This window comes from Phoca vitulina, unplaced genomic scaffold (genome assembly GCF_004348235.1).
Source record: "Phoca vitulina isolate PV1807 unplaced genomic scaffold, GSC_HSeal_1.0 scaffold67, whole genome shotgun sequence".
In the NCBI taxonomy this organism is placed as follows: domain Eukaryota; kingdom Metazoa; phylum Chordata; class Mammalia; order Carnivora; family Phocidae; genus Phoca; species Phoca vitulina.
The window spans coordinates 4835808-4862624 of record NW_022589770.1 but is presented as its reverse complement, the minus strand read 5'-3'; the positions used below and the strand labels follow the sequence as shown (position 1 = coordinate 4862624).

General features: G+C 37.0%; 1 protein-coding gene across 1 annotated transcript in view; it reads left to right on the top strand.

The window, feature by feature from the left end:
- The window catches only part of CCDC171 (coiled-coil domain containing 171), a 317703-nt gene that overhangs the window by 125117 nt on the left and 165769 nt on the right, over positions 1-26817 (top strand). The window contains exons 15-18 of the mRNA XM_032392436.1: positions 31-198; positions 1881-2069; positions 22812-23316; positions 24352-24468. Of these exons, the coding sequence (XP_032248327.1) occupies positions 31-198; positions 1881-2069; positions 22812-23316; positions 24352-24468 (979 nt within the window). The remainder of the gene's footprint in view (positions 1-30; positions 199-1880; positions 2070-22811; positions 23317-24351; positions 24469-26817) is intronic.

Sequence of the window (26817 nt, the reverse complement as noted above, 5' to 3'; positions counted from 1 at the left end):
TGGAATTAATTTCTTTTTTTTTTCTCGTAGGAGAAGCTAACCTTTCTTCATACCTTGTATCAGCACTTGATAGCAGGCTGTGTGCTCATGAAACAACCAGAAGGCATGCTGGATAAATTCTCTTGGACCGAGCTTTGTGCAGTCTTGCAGGAGAATGTTGATGCCCTGATCGCAGACCTCACCAGGGCTAATGAGAAGGTAACTGTCCTCAGGCACCAGATACCTCTATTAAATTCAGTGACATTTGTCCACATCACAGTATCATTAAGAGGGGCTGACATTCATCTTATTTCAAAAAGAATTTGGATGTTAATAATTCAATACCATTAATTATGGCTTGTCTACAACTCAGTTTGATGCCATTGCTGTGGGCATGTAAATGTGACTGAAGTCTGTATGAAGTCTCTAAGCTCCACACACTCTGTGCAGGACATGCTAATACTACTAGCCAGTATTAGCCACAGGGACCTAATTAAAAGAAAATAAATTAATCTTACTGATGAAGCAATTCAAAGAACTTAGTCATTTACATTAATAAACCAACTCTTTATGTTAGCATAAAATAGAAACAAGACACAGTTATTCAAAAACATGATCTTAAAATTTTTGCCCAGGAACTAATGAGGTGTTACTTTAAAAGCACTTAAAAATTTAAAATTATGTTTATGGTATTTCTTGAATTATAACCAACTGTGTATTAACGGACCCCATTCAGTGTTGTAGCGTGTTCAAAGTATACATGGTAGCAGAAAATAGTGGACTTCACCAGCCCAGGAATTCAGTCTTTCAAAAAAAACAAAAAACAAAAAAACAACGAGCCCTCTTTTGGTTATGGAAGATTTAAATGGCTTAGCAGACCAACCTATTCCACCGTTAAAGATACTGATTCTCATCCTGGGTCTACTGAACTGGTCAGGACTGTATTATGTGATCTGGTTTCCAGATCTTAGTTGCCATGGCATTTGGTCTTATGCGACATGAAGAAAAAAATTGTTACCTAAGTTTTTTTTTTTCCCCCCTCCAATCTGTTGAACTAATGAAATAGCATCTTGGCCCAATTTTACAGTGAGAACATTTTACCTTGGTTTGATTGGCAAACACAACCTTAGGCACTGAGAAGTAGGATTGAGGAAATGAAGGAGTAAATCGTGAGAAGCACAGATGCTGTTCATGATTGTGAATGTGTGTATAATGGGTTTGAAAATTACTGATAATTAAAATGAGTACATGTTTGAACCCTCTGAGATGGTATTATGTTTTAATAGTTTTTCATAGTTTCAAAACATCATTAATTGTCATACACGTTAGATGATGATTTTCTTTCCAGTGTTTTGAACGTGAAATAAAAAATGGTTGTAACTTTCTGTTTTATTATATGTAAAATGTAGATTTATAAATCTCATTGAAATACTTTATTTCCCATTGAGATATGTGAATAGCTTGAGCTTTGGTTCTAGAAGTAAAAAGAGGGCACGTTCTGCATGGAGCACTGGGTGTTATGCACAAACAATGAATCATGGAACACTACATCAAAAACTAATGATGTAATGTATGGTGATTAACATAACAAAAAAATTAGAAGTAAAAATATTCTTCTTAATTTTCTCAGTAAAGTTGATTATATAATGAGTAACTTTATTAGAAAGAGAAAAATGATTTGTGATCTAAGCATACATACATACAAATGACACCATTTTCTCCTAAAATATGATAATTTGTCCTACCATTTTCTGTTTCTTAGTTTTTTTGTTTTCGTTTTAACTTAACACTTTTATGTGAACTTAAGGAACGAAACATAGTAGATGTATGGCATTTGGGGAGGTGCTACAAAGACATGTTTTGTGAGCATATCTCATTCTCTGTTGCGTATCCCCATTTAGATAAGTCACCTGGAGTATATCTGTAAAAACAAGTCTGATACGATGAGAGAACTTCAGCAGACCCAGGAAGACACCTTTAACAAAGTGGCCGAGCAGATCAAAGCCCAGGAGAGCTGCTGGCACAAACAAAAGAAGGAACTGGAGCTGCAGTACTCTGAGCTCCTCTTGGAGGTGCAGAGGAGGGCACAGGTACGCTGCTTCTGCAAAGAGCTTTAGCAACAGGGTGCTCAGTCTTGTGCTATTTCGAGTTGTTTTCTTTTAGTACCAACGCCAAATCAGTTTAGAACTCTTTGAGAACCACATAGAACTTGTTAGGCACACATACATATGATCATGCAAACACGCACACATACTCACAAATGGGTGTGCGTGCGTGCTCGTGCATGTGTGTGTGTGCGCACGCATGCGTGTGCCTGCATGTGTATTAAGGATTGTCTTGTACTTAAGTTGGAAAGTAGATAGGTTTCTGGTTAAAACATCCTAGACTGCACTGATCAATTAAATGCTAAAATTGTATTTATTTATTTTTAAAACAAAAGGTTAAGAGATTTGGTAAAATGTTATCAGTTTTAGTGTAGATACTCTTTTATCCAGTTTATTCCAGTTGTAGGGGTTCGTGTGTGAACCATCATTTTAATTCATTTGGGGTTGAAATTTGTTATACCTCCTAACATTGTATAAGAACTAGAGTTATAGTTGTAGACCCCATAGCAAAGTAATTGACTGTAGGATATCATGTCTTCTATGTTGGATTCGATTGAGAACAGAAGTTATGAGTAGTTAACATGGCTGTATTTTTTCCTATTCAAATTATTGTCGTCATAATTTATATTGTTAACTGTCATCCCTGCCCAATCAGGAATAACTTAATGATAGTGTACACTTTCTTTTGGTATTGACTTTAATAATAGTTCATGTGTTTCCAAGATAAGATACTTAGGAACCTGACTCAGTATTTAACCTCTTTATTTGGTCCATACTTATATTGGTTCATACTTATATTGGCAAGTTTAATTAAAAGAAAGAAATCATATTATTTTTATTTGTCAATAAACAGTTTCAGATTGCTTAAAATAACACCATTCTGCTTTCCCAAACATAAGGGCCCTATGTGAACTTATGCCTTCCTCTGTGAATTTGAATGAATTAATACTGTCTAAAAGTAGCCATGTGTTTGGTGTTGTACGGTGCTGTGTGATATGGTTTGCATTTTCTACTACTGAGTAAAAGACCTAAACAATTTATTACAGTTTCTTTAGAGGTAGCATTGACATACAGTGAAGTGAACAGATCTTAAGTGTACAGTTTGATGTTTTGATCAATGCAAAGACCCATGTAACCATATCCCACTTAAAACTTAAAGTATTTCATTACCCCAGAAAGTTCTTCTGTGCCCTCTTCCAGTTTCCATTCCGTAGGCAACCAGTGTTCCAATCCTATCATCATAGATTACTTTCACTTGCTCTTGAGTTTCCCCTCAATAGAATCATTCAGTATGGAGTGTTTGGTGGTTGGCTTATTTCACTCAAAATATTTTTTGGTACTCACCCATGTTGTTGTGTGTGTCAGTAATTCATTCTTTTTTATGGTCAAGTAGTATTCTATTTTATAATTACACCGCAATTTTATAGATTGTGAGTTGATGGATATTTCAGTTGTTTCCAGTTTTTCACTACTGTAAATAAAATTGCAACAAATATTATTGTAGAAGTGTTTTGTTGACATATGGTTTTCATTTCTCTTGGTTAAGAGTTCAATTGCTAGATCACAGGATAGGTGTATGTTTGTAAAAAAAAAGTGTCAAACTTTTTTCCAAAATGGTTGTATCATTTTATATTTCCACCACCAATATATGAAAGTTTCTATTGTTCTTCATCCTCTGCAACATTTGGTATTGTCAGTCTTTAAAATTTTAGCCATTGTAGTTGTTTTAAAAAGGTATTTCAGGGGCGCCTGGGTGGCTCAGTCATTAAGCGTCTGCCTTCGGCTCAGGTCATGATCCCAGGGTTCTGGGATCGAGCCCTGCATCGGGCTCCCTGATCAGCAGGAAGCCTGCTTCTCCCTCTCCCACTCCCCCTGCTTGTGTTCCTGTTCTCGCTATTTCTCTCTCTGTCAAATAAATAAATAAAATCTTAAAAAAAATAAAATAAAAAGGTATTTCCTTGTGGTTTTAATTCATATTTTCTTGGTGATTAATGATGTTTAGCGGTTTTCATGTTCTTACTGGTCATTCTTATATCTTCTTTTGTGAAATATCTCTTCAGTTATTTGCCCATTAAAAAGTTGGGATTGTTTGTGTTTTTATTATTGATTTGTAAGAGTTCTTTAGATATTCTGGATATAAATAATTCTTTTGATGATCACAAGTTTTAAGATTTTGATGAAGTCCAGCCTATAAATCTTTTTGAGTATTTATTTTTATGTGGTAAGCAACGTGTGTATACTCCAAAGTTGTGCAGATAATCTCCTATTGTTTCTGCTAGAAGTTTTATTTATTTATTTATTTATTTATTTATTTATTTATTCATTCATTCATTTATTTATTTTTAAAAGATTTTATTTATTTATTTGACAGAGAGAGAGAGCTAGAGAGGGAACACAAGCAGGGGGAGTGGGAGAGGGAGAAGCAGGCTTCCCGCGGAGCAGGGAGCCCGATGCAGGGCTCGATCCCAGGACCCTGGGAGCATGACCTGAGCCGAAGGCAGACGCTTAACGACTGAGCCACCCAGGCGCCCCATCTGCTAGAAGTTTTAAAGTTTTAGCTTTTATGACAAGGTCTATGATCCATCTCAAATTAATTTTTGTATTTGATGTTAGGTAGAAGCTGAGGTTCATTTTCCCCCTGTATTTATTTATTTTTCCCACATCATTGTTCACAACTTTACTTTCCTCATTGAATAGCCTTGGTCCTTTTGTGAAGACAAAACAAAACAAAAACAACTGACCATATATAAGAACCACAGGTTTGTTGGGTATACCTAAAGTTTTGCCTTTTCCAGGATGTCATATAAATGGAGTCATACAGTACGTAGCCTTTTGGGTCTGACTTTTTTTCACTTAGCAAAATATGTTTGGAAATTATTCATGTTGTTGCATATATCAGTAGTTCATTCCTTTTTACTGCTGAGTTATATTCCATTGTATGGCTGTACCACTGTTTGTTTATACTTGCTGATGGGCCTTTGAGTTGTTTTTATTTTCTAGCAATTATGACTAAAGAACCTGTTGTGGATAGGCTGTTGTGTGATCATAAGTTTTCGTTTCTCTTGGGTAAATACTTAGAGGATTGTGATTTCTGGGTTATATGGTAAGTACATATTTATATGTTATATAAATGGTTATATGATAAAAACTATGAAATTGTTTTCCCCAGTGGCTGTACCATTTTGAGTTCCCACTAGCAATGTAAGGGAGTTCTAATTGCTCTGCATCTGTGCCAGCATGTGGTTTCATAATTTTTTTTCCTTTTTAGATAGTCTAGTAGGCGAGGAGTGGTTGTGGTTTTAATTTCCATTTTCCCTAATGAATAATAATGTTGAATGTTTTTTTCATATGCTTTTTGCCATCTGTATATATTCTTGGGGAAATTATCTGTTCATATCTTTTGCCCACTTTTTAATTGGATTGCTTGTTTTCTTGTTGCTGAATTTTGAGAGTTGTTTATATATTCTGAATAGAAGCCATTTGTCAGGTGATTTGCAAATATTTTCTCCTATTCACTTAAAAGTACTTTTGCAGAACAAATGTTAGGGGTCCAATTTTATTGTTGTGCATGTATTCTTCTGGTTTTCCCAGCACCGTTTGAAGAGAATATCTTTTACCCATTAGGTGTTCTTGGCTCTCTTGTCCAATATTAGTTGACTGTATATACCGAGATTTAATTCTGGGCTCTTTATTCTGTTTCATTGGTCTCTGTGTCTATTTTTGTGCTAGTATCATACTGTTTTTATGACTATGGCTTGCTGATGTTATGATCCTATATATAGAAAACTTTAAAGAGCCAATCAAAAAACTGTTGGGATTAATCAATGATTTCAGTAAAGTGGAAGGTTAAAAGAATCAACTAACAGAAATCATGAAATATTGGAAAAAGAAGTAAAGAAAACTATCCCATTCACAAAAATCATAAAATACTTAGGAATAAATTTTACCAAAGAAGTGAAAGGTCTCTACAATGAAAACTGTTAAGACTTTGCTCAAAGAAATTGAAGACACAAACAAATGGAATGACATCCTGTGTTCACGGATTGGAAGATTTTACATATTGTTAAAATGGCTGTACCACCCAAAAGCCATCTACAGATTCAATGCTTTCTCCATCAAAATACCAAAGGCATTCTTCACAGAAGTAGGAGAAACAACCCTTAAGTTTGTATGGAATCACAAAAGACCGCATTAGCCAAAGCAGTCCTGAGAAAAAAAGAACAAAACCAGAGGTATCACACTTCTGATTTTAAACTTTCCTATCCGTGTTATGAATTCACTTTTACTGTTCTTTTTCTTCTTTTTCCTTTTTAAAAATTTAATTCAATTAATTAACATATAATGTATTATTAGTTTCAGAGGTAGAGTTCAGTGATTCATCAGTCTTATATAATACCAGTGCTCATTACATCACATGCCCTCCTTAATGTCTATCACCCAGTTACCCTATTCCCCCACCCCCCGCCCCTCAGCAACCCTCAGTTTGTTTCCTATGATTAAGAGTCTCTTATGGTTTGTCTCTGTCTCTGATTTTTTCGTTTTATTTTTTCCTCTCTTCCCCTATGATCCTTTGTTTTGTTTCTTAAATTCCACATATGAGTGAGATCATATGATAATTCTTTCTCTGATTGACTTATTTTGCTTAGCATAATACCCTCCAGTTCTATCCACATTGTTGCAAATGGCAAGATTTCATTTTTTTGATGGCTGAGTAGTATTCCATTGTGTGTGTGTGTGTGTGTGTGTGTGTGTGTGTGTGTGTGTATACACATACATCTTCTTTATCCATTCATCTGTTGATGGACATCTGGGCTCTTTCCATAGTTTGGCTATTGTGGACATTGCTGCTATAAACATTGGGGTGCAAGTGCCCCTTCAGATCACTACATTTGTATCTTTGGAATACATATCTAGTAGTGCAATTGCTGGGTTGTAAGGAATCTCTGTTTTCAACATTTTGAGGAACCTCCATACTGTTTTCCAGAGTGGTTGCACCAGCTTGCATTCTCACCAACGGTGTAAGAGGGTTCCCCTTTCTCTGCGTCCTCACCAAATTCTTTTGTTTCCTGAGTTGTTAATTTTAGCCATTCTGATTGGTGTAAGGTGGTATCTCATTGTGGTTTTGATTTGTATTTCCCTGATGCCAAGTAATGTTGAGCATTTTTTCATGTGTCTGTTGGCCATTTGTATGTCTTCCTTAGAGAAATGTCTATTCATGTCTTCTGCCAGTTTCTTGACTGGATTATTTATTCTTTGGGTATTGAGTTTGATAAGTTCTTGATAGATTTTGGATACTAGCCCTTTATCTGATTAGACATTTGCAAGTATCTTTTCCCATTCTGTCGGTTGTCTTTTGGTTGACTGTTTCCTTTGCTGAGCAAAAGCTTTTTACCTTGATGAAGTCCCAATCGTTCATTTTTGCCTCTGTTTCCCTTGCCTTTGGAGATGTGTCTAGCCAGAAGTTGCTGTGGCCAAGGTTGAAGAGGTTGCTGCCTGTGTTCTCCTCTAGGATTTTGATGGATTCCTGTCTCACATTTAGGTCTTTCATCCATTTTGAGTCTATTTTAGTGTATGGTGTAAGGAAATGGTCCAGTTTCATTCTTCTGCATGTGGCTGTCCAATTTTCTCAACATCATTTGTTGAAGAGACTTTTTTCTATTGGATATTCTTTCCTGCTTTGTCAAAGATTAGTTGACCATAGAGTTGAGGGTCCATTTCTGGACTCTCTATTCTGTTCCATTGATCGATGTGTCTGTTTTTGTGCCAGTACCATACTGTCTTGATGATGACAGCTTTGTAATAGAGCTTGAAGTCTGGAATTGTGATGCCACCAGCTTTGGTTTTCTTTTTCAACATTCCTCTGGCTATTCGGGGTCTTTTCTGGTTCCATACAAATTTTAGGATTATTTATTCCAGCTCTGTGAAAAGAGTTGATGGTATTTTGATAGGATTGCATTGAATCTGTAGATTGCTTTAGGTAGCATAGATATTTTCACAATATTTGTTCTTCTAATCCATGAACATGTGTCTTCCTCAATTTCTTTCATGAGTGTTCTATAGGTTTCTGAGTACCGATCCTTTCCCTCTTTGGTTAGGTTTATTCCTAGCTATCTTATGGTTTTTGGTGCAATTGTAAATGGGATTGACTCCTTAATTTCTCTTTCTTCTGTCTCATTGTTAGTGTATAGAAATGCAACTGATCTCTGTGCATTGATTTTATATCCTGTCACTTTGCTGAATTCCTGTATGAGTTCTAGCAATTTTGGGGTGGAGTCTTTTGGGTTTTCCACATAGAGTATCATGTCATCTGGGAAAGGTGAGAGTTTGACTTCTTCTTTGCCGATGTGGATGCCTTTTATTTCTTTTTGTTGTCTGATTGCTGAGGCTAGGACTTCTAGTGCTATGTTGAACAACAGTGGTGAGAGTAGACATCCCTGCCATGTTCCTAATCTTAGGGGAAAAGCTCTCAGTTTTTCCCCATTGAGAATGATATTCGCTGTGGACTTTTCGTAGATGGCTTTTATGATATTGAGGTATGTTCCTTCTATCCCTACACTGTGAAGAGTTTTAATCAAGAAAGGATGCTGTACTTTGTCAAATGCTTTTTCTGCATCTATTGAGAGGATCATATGGTTCTTGTCCTTTCTTCTATTAATATAGGGTATCACATTAATTGATTTTTGGATGTTGAACCACCCTTGCAGCCCAGGAATAAATCCCGCTTGGTCATGGTAAATAATCCTTTTAATGTACTGTTGGATGCTATTGGCTAGTATCTTGAGAATTTTTGCATTCATGTTCATCAGGGATATTGGTGTGTAATTCTCCTTTTTGATGGGGTCTTTGTCTGATTTTGGGATCAAGGTAATGCTGGCCTCCTAGAAGGAATTTGGAAGTTTTGCTTCCATTTCTAATTTTTGAAACAGCTTCAGTAGAATAGGTATTAGTTCTTTTTTAAATGTTTGGTAGAATTCCCCTGGGAAGCCATCCGGCCATGGACTCTTGTTTGTTGGGAGATTTTTTTTTTTTTTTTTAAGATTTTATTTATTTATTTGAGAGAGAAAAAGAGTGAGAGAGAGCATGAGCAGGGTGAAGGGCAGAGCGAGAAGCACACTCCCTGCTGAGCATACGGCCCAATGTGGGACTCGATCCCAGGGCTCCGGGATCATGACCTGAGCCGAAGGCAGACACTTAACCAACTGAGCCACCCAGGTGTCCCTGTTGGGAGATTTTTGATTACTGCTTCAATTTCCTTGCTAGTTATTGGTCTGTTCATGTTTTTTATTTCTTCCTGTTTCAGCTTTGGTAGTTTATACATCTCTAGGAATGCATCCATTTCTTCCAGATTGCCTAATTTGTTGGCATATAGTTGCTGATAATATGTTCTTATAATTGCATTTCTTCGGTGTTGGTTGTGATATCTCCTCTTTCATTTCATGATTTTATTTATTTGGGTTTTTTCTCTTTTCTTTTGGTAAGACTGGCTAGGGGTTTATTGATCTTATTAATTCTTTTCCTAGTTTTGTTGATCTGTTCTACCATTCTTTTCTATGGTTTCTAGTTCATTGATTTCTGCTCTAATCTTTATTAATTCTCTTCTTGTGCTGGGTTTAGGCTTTATTTACTGTTCTTTCTCCAGCTCCTTTAGGTGTAAGGTTAGGTTGTGTATTTGAGACCTTTCTTATTTCTTGAGAAAGGCTTGTATTGCTATATACTTCACCCTTAGGACTGCCTTTGCTGCATCTTGAAGGTTTTGAACAGTTGTGTTTTCATTTCCATTTGTTTCCATGAATTTTTAAAATTCTTTAATTTCTTGGTTGACCCATTCATTCTTTAGTAGGATGCTTTTTAGTCTCCATGTATTTGAGTTCTTTCCAAATTTCCTCTTGTGATTGAGTTGCCATTTAAAAGCATTGGGAATAATCCCAATCTTTTGGTATTGGTTGAGACCTGATTTGTGACCCAATATGTGATCTATTCTGGAGAATGTTCCATGTGCACTGGAGAAGAATGTGTATTCTGTTGCTTTGGGATGGAATGCTCTGAATTTATCTGTGAAGTCCATCTGGTCCAGTGTGTCATTCAAAGCCCTTGTTTCCTTGTTGATCTTCTGCTTAGATGATCTGTCCATTGCAGTGCGTGGGGTATGTCTTCCACTATTATTGTATTATTATCAATGTGTTTCTTTGATTTTGTTATTAATTGGCTTATATAATGGGCTGCTCCCATGTTAGGGGGATAAATATATACAATTGTTGGATCTTCTTGTTGGATAGACCCTTTAATTATGATATTGTGTCCTTCCTCATCTTTTATTACAGTCTTCGGTTTAAAATCTAATTTGTCTGATATAAGGATTGCTACCCCAGCTTTTTTTTAATGTTCATTAGCATGATAAATGGTTTTCCACCCCCTCACTTTAAATCCAGAGGTGTCTTGGGCCTAAAAATGAATCTCTTGCAGACAGTGTATTGATGGGACTTGCTTTTTTATCTAATCTGATACCCTATGTCTTTTGATTGGGGCATGTAGCCCATTTACATTCAGAGTAACTATTGAAAGATAGGAATTTAGTGCCATTGTATTGCCTGTAAATTCACTGTTTCTGTATATTGTCTCCATTCCTTTCTGGTCTATGTTACTTTAAGCGAAGAGAGACCCCAAAGGTAAGTAAGTATTTCTTGCAGGGCTCATTTAGTGATCACAAATTCTTTTAGTTTCTGTTTGTCTTGGAATGTTTTTGAAGATTTTGAATGACATCCTCACTGGATACAATATTCTTGGCTGCATATTTTTCCCATTTAGCTCCCTGAATGTACCATGCAAGTCCTTTCTGGCCTGCCAGGTCTCTGCAGAAAAGTCTGCTGTCAGTCTGATGTTTCTACCCTTATAGGTTATGGACCTCTTGTTCCGAACTGCTTTCAGGATTTTCTCTTGGTCTCTGAGATTTGCAAGTTTCACTATTATATGTTGGGGTGTTGACCTATTTTTATTGATTTTAAGGGGGGTTCTCTGTGCCTCCTGGACTTGAATGCCTGTTTCCTTCCCCAGATTAGGGAAGTTCTCCCCTATAATTTGCTCTAATATACCTTCTGGCCCACTCTCTTCCTCTCTCTGTCCTCTTCTTCTGGGATTCCAATTATTCTAACATTGTTTCCCTTTATGGTATCATTTATCTCTGAAATTCTCCCCTCATGATCCAGTAGTTGTTCATCTCTCTTTTCTTCAGCTTCTTTATTCTCCATCATTGGTCTTCTGTATCACTAATTCTTTCTTCTGCCTCATTTATCCTAGCAGTTAGAGCCTCCATTTTTGTGATTGCACCTCATTAATAGCCTTTTTGATTTCGACTTGGTTAGATTTTAGTTCTTTTATTTCTCCAGAAAAGGCTTTTCTAGTGTCTCCTATGCTTTTTTCAAGCCCAGCTAATGTCTTTAAAATCGTTATTCTGGACTCTAGTTCCAACGTCTTACTTATATCCATACTGATTAGGTCCCTGGCAGTCAGTACTGCCTCTTGTTCTCTTTTTTGAGCTGAGTTTTTCCATCTTGTCATTCTGTCCAGAGAAGGATAGATGAATGAGAGAACAAAATACTAAAATGGCAACAACAACCCCAGAGAAATATACACTAAACAAATCAGAAGAGCCCTAAAACAAAAAACAAAAACAAAAACAAAATTAAAACAAAAGAGAATATAATCAGACAGGTGAACAGAACAGAGTAATACGCTGGATCCTGTGTGTATTTTGGTCTGTTTGTTAGAAATAAAAACTTATATATATATAAATATAAAATTAAATACATCAAAAGGGTAGAATGTAATTGTAAAGATGAAAATTTAAAAAGACTTTAATCAAAAAAAAAAAGGAGAGGAAGAAGAAAAAAAGAGAGAATATGATCAGACAAGTGAAGAGAACAGAGCCGTACTCTAGATTCTTGGTGTATTTTGGTCTGTTAGAAGAACCTGCATCCCAAAATTGTAAAGAAAGAAAAACTTACGCTCCTCCCAGGATCTGCTGATTGTTGGGTCCCTGCTGAAGAGCAGTGGCCTGACTGTTCCGCAGTTCACAGTTTATGGCAACCCCGAGCTGAGAGCCCACTCCTTGGCTCTGTCTTTGCAGCCTGCTTCCCACTCTGATACCTGGGAACTCTGCTGCACTCAGGCACCCCTGGTCTTCCTGTGACCTCGAGGATTCTGAGACCACACTGTCCCACCTAGAGTTCCGCCCTGCTTCGCCACCTGAGCACCTTTCAGGCAGGGATGTTCCTCACTGGAGCAGAGTTCTAAAAGTTCTGATTTTGTGCTCTGCTTCTTTTTTTTTAAAGATTTTATTTATTTTTTGACACAGAAAGAGAGACAGCGAGGGAGGGAACACAAGCAGGGGGAGTGGGAGAAGGAGAAGCAGGCTTCCCACTGAGCAGGGAGCCCCATGCGGGGCTTGATCTCAGTACCCTGAGATCATGACCTGAGCCGAAGGCAGATGCTTAACTGACAGAGCCACCCAGGTGCCCCTTGTGGTCTGCTTCTATATCACTTTTCGGTAGCTGGCTGAGGGAGGCTCCCTACCCCCATGGTTTATTTTCCCATATATCCCCTGGATTCACTTCTCCGCACACCTCCTACCTTGCAGAAAGTAGTTGTTTTTCTTTCTTTCTTTTTTTTTTTTTAAAGATTTTATTTATTTGACAGAGAGAGAGACACAGCGAGAGAGGGAACACAAGCAGGGGGAGTGGGAGAGGGAGAAGCAGGCTTCCCGCCGAGCAGGGAGCCCAATGTAGGGCTCGATCCCAGGACCCTGGGATCATGACCTGAGCTGAAGGCAGATGCTTAACCGACTGAGCCACCCAGGTGCCCCAAGTAGTTGCTTTTCTATGTGTAGAGTTGCAGCTATTCCTTTCTTAGATTTCCAGTTGAGTTCACAGGTATTCAGAATGATTTAATAGCTATCTTGCTGGATTCCTGGGGCCAGACAAAAAAAACTAAGGTGTCCTACTCCTCTGCCATCTTGGACTCCTCCCCCAACTCACTTTTATTCTAAATATGCAGGAAGGCATAGCAGTTCATTTTCCTAACTAAGGGAATCAATGATCACAAATGCTAATGTTTTAAGAGAGTCTCTCACTGAAGACGTTTTCCTGAAGAACATGTGACACCCTAGGCTTTGATCCATGGGTACGCAATTTGAAAGTATCATTTTCATTATTCCTAAAAGTACATTAATAATATATATTGCCATATTGTCTATATTATTTATATACATATTTGAATTTTTGTAAAATATAATTGAATACACAGCAGCAATTCATTTGGGTTTTATAGTTGGTAAATTGCTATTATAATGCATATTATGGGATGTATAAATTTTATTTTAGGAAATTTTTTTATGATTAATTCTATATTTCTGCTTTTTTCCCCCAGAGCTGCAATGCAAATAACATTATTTTCATTTTATATTACTTAATGTATTTTCAAAAATTATATTGATAAGAACATAAAGAAGAAAAATCCACAATTGTTGCATAGGATTGTAGGTTGTAGAGGATATTTGGTGTTAGATGAGCATAGCTATTACAAGAGGCCATCTGCTGGAAAACAGATGACTTATCTATAGAGCCCTGTGTTTAATGTTTGGTTATTGTAAAGAAATGGCTAGTAAAAGGTTAAATAAAAAACAATTTTTTATTCAAATTGTTTTTATCTGAAAAAACGTAGGAGAGATATTTGCAAGATTTTTGAATGTGTAAGCTTTAAAACAATTAGTGAGAATGCTATTAGATAAATGATACTTGTAGAACAGGAAGCTTGGTTTTAGTATCACAGCATGTTTTTAGCATTAGGTAAAATGTGCTGGCCATGTGGTTGGGTAACTCTTAAATTTAAATACTTTGGAGCCATCATGTAAATACATCTCAAACATGTATGCGTACTGAAGTACCTGGGCAGAGTGCCACATTAATTCTCTTATTAACTTTGCTTTTGTTAATTATTTATGTTCTTTTATCTTTTCTATCTGAAAAAGATGGAATTACTGGAATAAGCACTCCCTTAGTAGAAGTAAAGATTTTTGCCTGTTAGTTAAGTATGGTTAACCTTCATGTAATATTTATTGTAAACACTTTAGGTTTATTTGACATCTTAGTAAAATCAAGTGAGTTGAGAATGGAGAATAAAAATGAAAGAAATTCAGGTTCATCATAATATATTGCATTTTATTTCTCTTGTATGACAGTATTAAGAGTACATTTGGCAAGAACGGATTAGTGTTATTAGATGTTGAAACTTTTTTTCTTTTTTTTTTTTTTTTTAAAGATTTTATTTATTTATTTGACAGAGAGAGACACAGCGAGAGAGGGAACACAAGCAGGGGGAGTGGGAGAGGGAGAAGCAGGCTTCCCGCGGAGCAGGGAGCCCAATGCGGGGCTCGATCCCAGGACCCTGGGATCATGACCTGAGCCGAAGGCAGACGCTTAACGACTGAGCCACCCAGGCGCCCGAAACTTTTTTTCTTTTTAATTGGATTCCAAAAATATTCCAAGCTTAGCTTGTTTATATGATTGGAGGTGATATGTATACATGGCTGCCTGGAATGATCACAGGGAGTTAGTTTGACACAATCCTGTGCACACCACGCGTTGATGGACTCTGAGTTGGTGTGAAGTCCTTTGCTTCTGAAATAATTGCTTTAGAATATACATTTTTTTTTTAGTAAGGCTGTCAATTGAATTGCACAATGCTCAATAGATTTCTCAATGCTTTTTTATAACTTTGTGTGTCTCCTCTTACTCAAGCCCCACAACAACCATGTGAGATAGGTCATTTAGGCATCATTTCTATTTTACAAATGAGGAAACCAAGGTTCAGAGAACTGATACCAGTTGTTTGTGTAGCAAAAAAGTCCTAGAATTGGGATTAGAATAGAGGTAACAGATGTAAAATGGTCAGCCCCTTGCTTGGCATTTAGAAATTGTAAAGTGAACGTTATGTGCTGTTTTAATACATTTTCATCATCCTGATCTTCCAGTCCTTTTTGCATTACGCTACAACACCATTTCTTTTAGAAATATATGCTGTTTTTGTATATCAAATAATACCTGAAAATGGGTCTAGTGACAGCTCAGTTTCATATTTCTTGAACTTGCATTTCCAAGTGATTCTTGATTAATGGTTAAATGTGATAATGTATGAAAAACCAGTGACACACTGTCAGCCACCCACAGATGCTAGTTCCCTTATCTCTTATTTCTCTCAGACTTCTTTTTTCCCAGAGACTGAATTTTTAGTATATTCTATTGCAAAATTGCTATTGGTAAGAATATCAAGACACCTTTTATATAATGTATTTAATATTAATAAAAATGTACTTTTTATGTTATATACCAGATATATAGGATACTGTGTTCCATGCTGTGGTATTAACAAAGCGATATAGTCTTAGTTCTTTCCTCAAAAACTGTCAACTTTAGTTGGGAGGTCATCCCTTAAACACACGAGAAATTAAATAATATAGAGTTTATCACAACAACTCTGTGTAATTAATTCCCGAGAGAATGCTATGAACTTAGAAGAGGAGGTGTCAATGTTTAAAGTTTTTATAGAGGAGACTGGAGCCAACCTGGGCGCTCTTGCCAGGGTCTGAAAACCCACAAGGAAGGGAGACCTGAGGCAGGTCAGAATTGAGAGGTAGTGCTAACTTATCAACAATCTGACGTAGTATCTTTTAACAGTTGGCAAATCAAGCATCTTGCCTATGTTGACACCTTTATTCTCAGTCTAATGATAAGGAGAACTCTGTCCTTTTGAAGGTTTGGCTTATCCAAAGGGCACTTTATAATTTTTACTGCTTTAGAAACAAAAATAAATGGAGGCGCAGACCATTTGGGCACATAATATTTTTTGCCATGCTAGACTTACAAAATAAAGATAGTGTTTTTAAGTTAAGTAAATAATCATTACAGGATTTGAATATATATATGAAGGTCAGATAGTGGAATTTCTAGGTCATGTGGTAACTCCACATTTAACTTTTTGAGGAGCTTCCAAACTGTTTTCAAAAGCTGCTGCATCCTACTGGGTATTTACACCAAAGATACAAAAGTAGGGACCCGAAAGGGTATGTGCACCCCGATGTTTATAGCAGCAATGTCCACAATAGCCAAACTGTGGAAAGAGCCAAGATGTCCATCAACAGATGAATGGATAAAGAAGATGTGGTATATATATACAATGGAATATTATGCAGCCATCAAAAGGAATGAGATCTTGCCATTTGCAACGACGTGGATGGAACTGGAGGGTATTATGCTGAGCGAAATAAGTCAAACAGAGAAAGACATGTATCATATGACCTCACTGATATGAGGAATTCTTAATCTCAGGAAACAAACTGAGGGTTGCTGGAGTGGGGGGTGGGGTGGGAGGGATGGTGTGACTGGGTGATGGACACTGGGGAGGGTATGTGTTCTGGTAAGCGCTGTGAATTGTGCAAGACTGTTGAATCTCAGATCTGTACCTCTGAAACAAATAATGCAATATATGTTAAGAAAGAAAAAAAGAAGAAGAATGTAGCAGGAGGGGAAGAATGAAGGGGGGGATATTGGAGGGGTAGACGAACCATGAGAGATGATGGACTCTGAAAAACAAACTGAGGGTTCTAGAGGGGAGGGAGGTGGGAGGATGGGTTAGCCTGGTGATGGGTATTGAGGAGGGCACGTTCTGCATGGAGCACTGGGTGTTATGCACAAACAATGAATCATGGAACACTATATCTAAAACTAATGATGTAATGTATGGGGATTAACATAACAATAAAAAATTAAAAAAAAAAAAAAAGCTGCTGCATCATTTTAACATCTTCACCAGCAAGGTGTGAGGCTTCCACTTTCTTCACAAAATGTGCTTTATTTTTAACAGAGAAGTACTTACATCATAAGATAAGCAGGTGAATTTATTGTATTTTAAAATATTACCATTGCATAAAAAGACAAGGTATGCAGCTTATAAAAATAAGACATTTTTGAAGGAAGTCCTTTGATGTCTATGTATCATTGAATGTCCAGTTTGCATTTTGTCTTTTGCCAACATAAAGAATAGGAACTCAGGAAGCAAAAGTGATAAAAAAGAATTTTACTCTCTAGGGAAGTGTCTAATTTCTGGCCCAAAGTCTCATAGTTCATGGAGCACTGTAAGGCGTCCCACGGAGCCTGTGTATTTTAGGAAGTAAGTGCGTGATTCATTAGGCAAAGAAGGTATCTCCCCCCGACCCCCATTTTGGATGCACTTTGAATTTATCAGACAGTAGAGGAAAGCTAGTATTTTTGATATGCCAAAAAAATCTGTATAAAAGATATCCATACTATATTTTCATGGTTTTTTTTTTTTTTTTAGTTCTTCAAGATAAGAGTGTTGTTTTGGAGGAATTTGCAAATGTTATTTTTGAAATTAAACATACCCAGGAGCAGGTTATTTCAGTACTAGGAATGCTTGTGTCCCATTTGAAGGCGATGTTCCTTATGTTTGCTTTAAAAATATTGGCCTTCAATCTCCTTGGGTAAAGAACAGGATTTTTTTTTTTAAAGGGAAAAATTGCTCTTATTGCTGTTTCCAGTGTTACCATCAAACAAGCTTTGTTCTTCAAGAATAATTCACTGTAAATAATGCAGTACCTCTGAAGGTCCCTGTGGAATATCAAAACTAATTTTAAAACAGAATTCTGACATGCTGATAAGTTCCAAATTATATTTGGAAATTATATCTTTTTCTCTATTATATTTTTCTTCTCCTTACATTTGTAAAGCTTTTTATCCATTTGGTATCTATTCAGTGTCTATTTTGAGCAAAAAACTGTGCTTAGCACCAAGGAACATCTTATAAAGGGTTATTTAATTTTTTCAGTATTTGCTAAATACCTACAGGGTATGGAGCACTGTGACAGGCACTACAGTAAATACTTCCTGGCTTCTAGGAACTAGCACTCTACTGTATTGGAGGGAGAATAGATATACGCACATGAAATAAGTAAGGAGCAGTGTAGGAATTAGATGTCTGAGTGATATAAATAAGTTCAGAGAAGGTCAAGGTCAGTGTGAGTAAGGATTATAGTGAAAGGCGTCATGGAGTAGATAGACCCTGAAGTGGGCTCTGAAGATTGTTAGGATGTAAATAGTGTTAGGGGAGAAGGCCAAGGACCTGGGGGTGCTAGAGAACATGGCTAAATTGTGAGAAAGAGGGGTGAGTCTCATTTCTGGATAGTAAAGGAGCAGACCGTTCTCTCCCTTTTCATCAGGTTGAGGATCCCAGGAGAACGTGAAACCTTTGCAGCACGAGGCATGTGGGGGTGTTGTGACTTGAGGAGAGAACCTTGGTTCAGTAAAGACAGAGGTTAAACAATAGGATTGGACTGACCTAATGTGACAGTAACATTGAAGTGGGCATGAGTAGCTGAGGGTGAAGAGCTGGAACTAGCATGGGTAGCCGTGGAGATGGATCAGGATGTATTTTGCAGGTAAACCCAACTGTATTTGCGGATGGCTTTGATTTGGGAATGTAGAGATAGGGGGAAAGGCGGTATTAAGACTGACTACAAAGTTTTTGGTTTGAACAGTTGGGTGGATGTTGGTACCATTTATTGATAGAAAGGATTATTATGGATATGTTTAGGAGGCAAATCAGTAGTACTGGACTGGTTACTTTAGCTTGACAGGGCTATGGTAGCTAAGTGGAGATGCCTATGGGGCAGTTAGATCTGTGATTCTGGATCTCAGTGGAGACAGTAGGGATGCAGAAATGTAATTGTTAAGAAATGAACAAAACTCTTATTAAGTACTAATGTTATTGAGGTTTTTGTGTTGTTAATATTTGTTAATAAGAGCTTTAAAAATTTAAATATTTAACTTCATTATTCCTAAATCTTTAATGCACTCTGCTAATTAATTCTAGTTATCTAGTTCAATATTGGTCTGGGTGATTTTTTTTTAAAGATTTACGTATTTATTTCAGTGAGAGAGAGAGTGCAGGGGGAGGGGCAGAGGTAGAGGGAGAGAGAAACTCAAGCTGACTTCCCGCTGAGCACAGAGCTCATGGGGCTTGATCTCAAGACCCTGAGATCATGACCTGAGCCGAAACCAAGAGTTGGACGCTTAACCGACTGCACCACCCAGGCACCCCTTGGTCTGGTTTATATTTAAAAAAATAACAATTGATACCTGGTATCTTGATTATAATTACTTAAACCAAGAATGACAGAGGCAGCAGAGTTATTAGACAATTAAATAGTATTTAGAGATTATTTATTTATTTTTACTTTTTAATTTATTTTTTAAAGGATATATACACCCTTTTTTTTTATTAGTTTCAGAGGTAGAATTTAGAGATTGTTTATTTTTATTTATAAACAAACTTCATATGTATTCTTAGTCCTATTTTTACTGTTTTAGCAAGCTGTGAATGGCATCTCTTTCTTATAATACAAATCATAGGAGTCTCATGAAATCATCCATAGTGATAGTAATTAATAGTAATCAGCACTTTTAAATGTATAATCATTACAAGTGATCAAAACTTGGGGGTCATAGAATGACATGAGGATCTTCAAAAATTGCTTCTTTTATATTACCACTGCTTCTACCAGTGGTAGAAGGGGCACTGGAATGAAATGAAAACTGGCCGTGGAAGTCCGGAATCCCAATTCTGTTTTTAAAACATTCCAGCTTGTTCCTGGTTTTCTCTTCATCGAGAGAAATGGGGTGTTTTGGGTAGTGTATTTCAGATTTTTATCCACTTCTCACATTTTGATTACTCTCTCGTCCTCATCCCAGGACTGCCAGTTTCTGGTTGCTTTTCTAAAATGCTGTCAGCTTCAACCTGAAGCCCTGAAGTGGGCCAGCTGTATACAGTAGAAGAATTTGAGGTCTGTCACGTGCTAAAATTAACTAAATCTTTTCCAGAATGGGCTTGCTTTACTTTCAGCTCTCTTTCCTTTTTTTTAAAATTTTTAAATTTTATTTTGTTTATTTTTAAAATTTTAATTCCAGTAGTTAACATACTTTCAGCTCTCTTTCAACAACCCATTTGATTTTGACCAATGATTTCACGTTTTATTTTGAAATATTTTAAAATATTGTTAGCAAATATATCTCCTCACCATTTTTTTTGTTGTTGTTCAAAAAAAGTATTTTTTGTTGAAAACACACTTCTGCCTGAGACTTTGAGAACTGTGAATGTGTACATAGGCAGCCACCTGGAATCCGGTGAGGTTAATTTTTATGTCTCCTACCTAGCTATGGCCAGTATGCCCCTTTTATCTTGGATTTTCTAGAATTTTCCTGTTTTCCCCTCTAATTGAACTAGTGGAATTGATTGTGGAGAAAATACCGAGTTAACCGTTGTAATTTCTATTTGCTCGTCTCATTCCATCCCTACGCCCTGCAACTCTACTGCTACCCTTGGCAGTCTTTATTAAGATTTCTGATTCTCCCACCCATTAACTAAAGCAGAGTGACTTCCAGGATCTTATGGGTATTCATGGCTTTCCAGATAGTTTAAATTCCGTAGCTTAATCATCTATTATCTACCTACTTGTCAATTTTCCATCATTCTCCTCTTCTCTTCAGGCATTCTGAATTGTTTGCACTTCCTTAGAATACATTATCCTGTTTCTGGCTCTTTTTCTTCCACACACTGGTCTTCCTGCCTTCTTTAGCCACAATTCAGGTCAGTTTTCCCTTTTCTTTCTTTCTTTTTTTTTTTTAAAGATTTTATTTATTTATTTGAGACAGAATGAGAGAGAGAGAGAGAGAGAGCACATGAGAGGGGGGAGGGTCAGAGGGAGAAGCAGGCTCCCTGCCGAGCAGGGAGCCCGATGCGGGACTCGATCCAGGGACTCCAGGATCATGACCTGAGCCGAACGCAGTCGCTTAACCAACTGAGCCACCCAGGTGCCCCAGTTTTCCCTTTTCTTAAAGGTTGCTTCCCTTAAAAGGGTGTCTCACATCTGCTTCCAAGCGGTCCACTTGGTTAGTGCTTTTCAGAGTTTCTTGCTTCTTTCAGCTGCTCCCAGTGGGACACCACTTCCTTTACAAGTGTCCTTGTATGGAGCTCTGGGACACAGTCCCAGGAATGAAATCCTGCTACCCCAGCCTGGCCAGTGGTGGAGATGTGGTTGGGGCAAGCCACAGTTCCTTTATTTCCTGGTTCCTTTATTTTTCACACTACCACCATAGATACGGCTGGGTCAGACTTTAGAGAAGAGTTGGATTAAATAAAGGGAATTATAATATAGAAACATTTAAAACCATGGCTAAAATACAGTTTTTCCCCTGCCCAAGGGAAAGCATCCAGGAAGTTGAATCCTTCAGAGAGTGGCTTCTTGTTGACTTCCTTTACTCATTCGTACTCAGGACTGTACCTCCGAGGGCCTTTTTCTACTCACTGTGCACCTTTTCATTAAATTCTTATAGGATAGCTATGATTAGCTTCCTTATTGGTAGATTTTTTTTTTTTAATTCTTTCTATTATATACCCCACTACCTTTGTCATATCCCTCCAAAAGCCTGTCAATATCATTTTGTGCAAAATCTCTTTTGTGTACCTCTGGCAATCTGGCATAGTTTTATCATAGCATTATGCCACAATAATTGATTTGCTTGTCCGTTTTTCTAGCACATGGAATTTAGTGAGTAATCAATAAATGTGTATTGAATGATAAATGAATCAGTAAAGGAAACTGGGATCTGTTATCTTCTGAAATTTACTCTACCTCAGCAGTTCCTTAATGATTAGGCATAAGATTTCATAGAGAACTAGTTTATTTTCTAGAGATTAAAATATGTTGTCTGCAGTTAAAATTTCTTTGTGTTTCAAAATTGTTTTGGCTTGCAAGTCCCTTGATGAGGGAAAAAGGATCAGAGAACTGCTGAGGCCCAGCTTACAGTTAGTTACTTCTTCCCACCGCTGGAGCTGTACTTTGTTCAGTGTTCTGTCTTGGGAAGGTAAGAAGGAGCTGATATGAGAGTTTGTCCTGAGAATCAGTTTGTCCTGAGAATCAGTTTGTCCTCATCCAGTAAACGGCAGTCAAGTGCTATTTGTTGTATTTTTTTCTTAAAGAGTTTATTTATTTATTTGAGAGAGAGAGAGAGAGAGAGGGAGAGCGCACATGGTGGGGGGAGGGGCAAAGAGAAAGGGAGAGAAGCAGGCTCCCCACTGAGCAGGGAGCCCGATGCGATGCGGGGCTCGATCCCAGGACCCTGAGATCATGACCTGAGCCAAAGACAGACGCTTAACCGACTAAGCCACCCAGGCGCCCCTATGTTGTATTATTGATTTAACCCTTTGCTTATTCTGGCAAAATGTAAAGTCTTTTTACATATAGGAAAACTTGTATTGGTGGTATAATTTCTGTTTAAAAGCAGGAAATAAAAGTTAGTGAGGAATGGAAGAAGAGAAATTTTCCTTTCTAAATGTGTGCATTTATGTATAAGTGTACAGGAAATTCATGAAGTACTTTTAAATTTACGTGTTCGATTTTATGTGAAGCTTCTATGTAAGAGGATTTAAAAATCAGTGCGCACATTTAGAGCTAAGCCGTTTGGCTCACTGTTGCTCTGTCATACTTATTTTTGGATATTTAGAACATGGATCTCTTGAAGAAGTTGTCAGCAAAAGTTTGTTTTCTTTCTCTAGAAGTAATAAGATGACTACGTTTCAAATATTTTATTTGACTTCTTACAGAAATTTCAAGAAATTGCTGAAAAAAATATGGAAAAATTGAATCGTATTGAGAGGTCACATGAACAGTTGGTTCTTGAAAATTCACGCTTCAAACACATGTTATCACAGACTCAAAGGGAACAAACATCCTTGCTGGCAGCCTGTGCATTGATGGCTGGTGCCTTATATCCTCTCTACAGCCGATCGTGTGCCTTATCTACACAGAGAGATTTTCTCCAGGAGCAGGTCAACACCTTTGAGTTGTTCAAACTGGAAGTTAGGACTCTAGCCCAGGCTTTGTCAAGTGTAGACGAAAAGAAGCAAGAGGAAGCCAAGATGAAGAAAAAACCATTCAAAGGATTGATACGTGTATTCCGGAAAGGTGTTATTGCAATTTTGGCAGCAAATAGGCTCAAGATTTTGGGCCAATCATGTGCCTCTCTTTTTACCTGGATGGAAAGTTTCAAAGAAGGTATAGGCCTGTTAGTGTGTACAGGAGAGCCCAAAGACAAGCAGAAATTTCCAAGTAAGATCATTTATGCTTTTTAAAATCTAAGTTGAAAACATACAATGTGACTATGTTTAGCTATTATGTAAAAACTTAAGATCATTTAATATGTCAAATCATGTAACATAGTCCCATGTGTATATAGATATGTATGTGTGTATGGGTAAATGTATATTTATTCATAAATTGGTTTTGATTCTTTTGTTATGACTATTAAAATTTAAAGAAAGCAGCAAATATAATTTCAACTTTGTCTAGCTTTATTATATATATATATATATTTAGCTTTAATATATTCGAATGCTCTTTTCATAGTAAAGTGGAGAGTTTATATAGTGATTTTTCATTTAAGTCAATCCAGAGACTCTGCCCTATTTAAAATTAATTACCAGTATAATTTATTTTCACTTTCTATGAATCACTATAAAATGATTAGAGTTAAACATCTATTGAGAAATTGAATGAAAATGAGACAAATGTAAATGTTCCAGTTAAATTTTTTTAAAATGCTTGACTATTCTGGGGAAACAATGATTTCAATTATTAACTTTTAAAAATCAAGCTATTAATTAATATAAACAGAACTAAAGAAAAATTTTCTTCTCTCTTTGTTTTGAGAAAGAGAGAGAGAGTGAGTGAGAGAGTGCATGAGCGGGGGTGGGGTAGGTGGGGAGGGACAGAGGGAGAGGGAGAGAGAGAGAATCTTAAGCAGGCTCCATGCCCAGCGTGGAGCCCGACATGAGGCGTGATTTCACAACCCTGAGATCATGACCTGAACCGAAATCAAGGGTCAGATGCTTAACTGACTGAGCCACCCAGATGCCCCATCCTCTCTCTCTCTCTCTCTCTCTCTTTTGACTTCACCTAATTCATATAATATATAAATAAATTCTCCGTCAAATCTAACATTTCTTGTAGACTTTTCCATACTAGGCAGAGTTCTGTCTACAAATTTTGATCTATTTCTTTAATAGCCAAACGTTGCTATGAATTTTAAACATGGATTTTAAATGTTTGTAGCATTGCAAGATGGATTTCTTTCTTTTTTTGCAGAGCATCAGAAGGAGCAGTTACGTTGTTTGCAAGCACTCAGTTGGCTTACCAGTTCTGACCTCCTAGCCGCAATAATCACCTCTATGGCTGAGTTACAGGAAGTCATTAGTAAAACAGGTACGATTCCCTCTTCTAGGTCCTTGCAAAATACACTTACACATAAATCCTAATAAACCGTCTAGGAAGAAAATGTATTTCTTTTCATCTTTCTTTTATTCAGGTACAGAGAAATGATTAAATCTCTAATGATGTAGAGAATTAATGTAAATTTTGGTGGGTAATTTTGTCTTAATTTATGGGGAAATTAAATGACATTTCTTGTGAATGTATCCACCTTATTTTTTCCCTTTGTGATCTGATTTTCCCACGGAAATCTCATTAGCTTTTTTATTAAGTAATACTGGTAATGTTCTTGCAAATGTTTTAGTCTTTCTTAATTTCTGTTTCTAGCTATACATTTTAGAAGTTTGAGTAATAACAGAACCAGTAGAAAACTTCTCTCGTTTGGTGATATGTTTTTATTTTTCTGAACTGATTTTAAATAGGGTTAATTTGAATAGTCAGTTTCTTTCCACCAGCCATGGAACCACCTATAATCAGTGATTTCCAAAGGTCTAAAAATTTTTTTCATGACTCAGATTGCAGGATATGTTTGTATGAAAAGTTCAATGAAAACTAACTTCTCAAGAATAACATACAGTTACCTACTGGTTAAGCTATATCATTGGACTAATTATGGTCATTTCAGACACATTAACAGTAAAAATAATATAACGGATTTGGTAACACTCACCTGCTTCATGGAATGTTGTAAGCATTAATGAAATAATAATTTAGAATGTAGTTTAATTCTTTAGACAAGTCTGCTATATACATGCACATCATTTATTGTGATTTCACATATCTAAATCTAGGTTCTTATAGTGGGAAACTTAAGATTCAAAGATTATTTTTAGATTGTGGCCATCAATGTTGGTAAGCCTTATGCATCTCTAATATTTTGGCAAAACCTCAATGTACTGGATTTGAAGTCTGAAATAAAAGTCTAAATAAATGTATTTTAAGTATGTTGGCACTATAGCTTCAGAGCAAGATTAACATTCTTTTTTTCTTTTAAAGATTTTATTTATTTATTTGACAGAGAGAGAGAGAGGGATCCCAAGTAGGCAGAGCGGCAGGCAGAAGGAGAGGGAGAAGCAGGCTCCCTGCTGAGCAGAGAGCCCGATGCGGGGCTCAATCCCAGGACCCCGGGATCATGACCTGAGCTGAAGGCAGACGCTTAACCGACTGAGCCATCCAGGCGCCCCAAGATTAACATTCTTGAAAGAACTTAGTGAAAGTTTTGGGACTTAGTTTAAAAAACAGATTATTTGTGTTCATCATATTCTTTGTAGGTATGCGAACAATTAAAATAGATTGGTTTCTTAAGCTATGATCCTTTTTATATCATTACTTTATCTTTCCTTATCACTGTGCTGTATATGCTTTAGGAGATAAAAGAAAAATATGACTTGGATCTGGACCTCTAGAAAATATGCACAGTGATTATAGAACAAGATTGACAACTTATGAACAACTTTAGGCAGAATGTAATCAAGGATTGAATGAGGAAATACTGGCTTTAAATGTAAGAACCCATAAAAGATGCAGCTCAGAGTAGGCTTACGAGTATTGGGAAGGCTTCAGGGAGCCCCATCTGAAGGCTTTACCTGGGCCTAGAATGACAGATAGTAAGTTACAGAAGAGGGACAGCATCCAGATGGAGGGCAGAGCTTTAGCAGAGCTGCAGAGGTGGGAATAAGTACAGAATGGGAAGAGGGACATTAAGGAGATGGAATGGAGACCCATGCCTAGCACGGCTGGCTTATACATGGTGATAACTAAAATGTGTTTTCTATTATAACTATATTGGAAAATAGTGAGGGAAAAGGTGGATCATTGGCATGGGATCAGATTATAGACTTTTTTTATTTTTTATTTTTTTAAATTTTATTATGTTATGTTAATTACCATACATTACATCATTAGTTTTTGATGTAGTGTTCCATGATTCATTGTTTGCGTATAATACCCAGTGCTCCATTCAGTACGTACCCTCTTTAATACCCATCACCGGGCTAACCCATCCCCCCGCCCCCCTCCCCTCTAGAACCCTCAGTTTGTTTCTCAGAGTCCATAGTCTCTCATGGTTCGTCTCCCCCTCCGATTTCCCCCCGCTTCATTTTTCCCTTCCTACTATCTTCTGTTTTGTTTTTGTTTTTTTTTAACATATAATGTATTATTTGTTTCAGAGATACAGATCTGTGATTCATCAGTCTTACACAATTCACAGCACTCACCATAGCACATACCCTCCCCAATGTCTATCACCCAGCCACCCCATCCCTCCCACCCCCACCACTCCAGCAACCCTCAGTTTGTTTCCTGAGATTAAGAATTCCTCATATCAGTGAGATCATATGATAC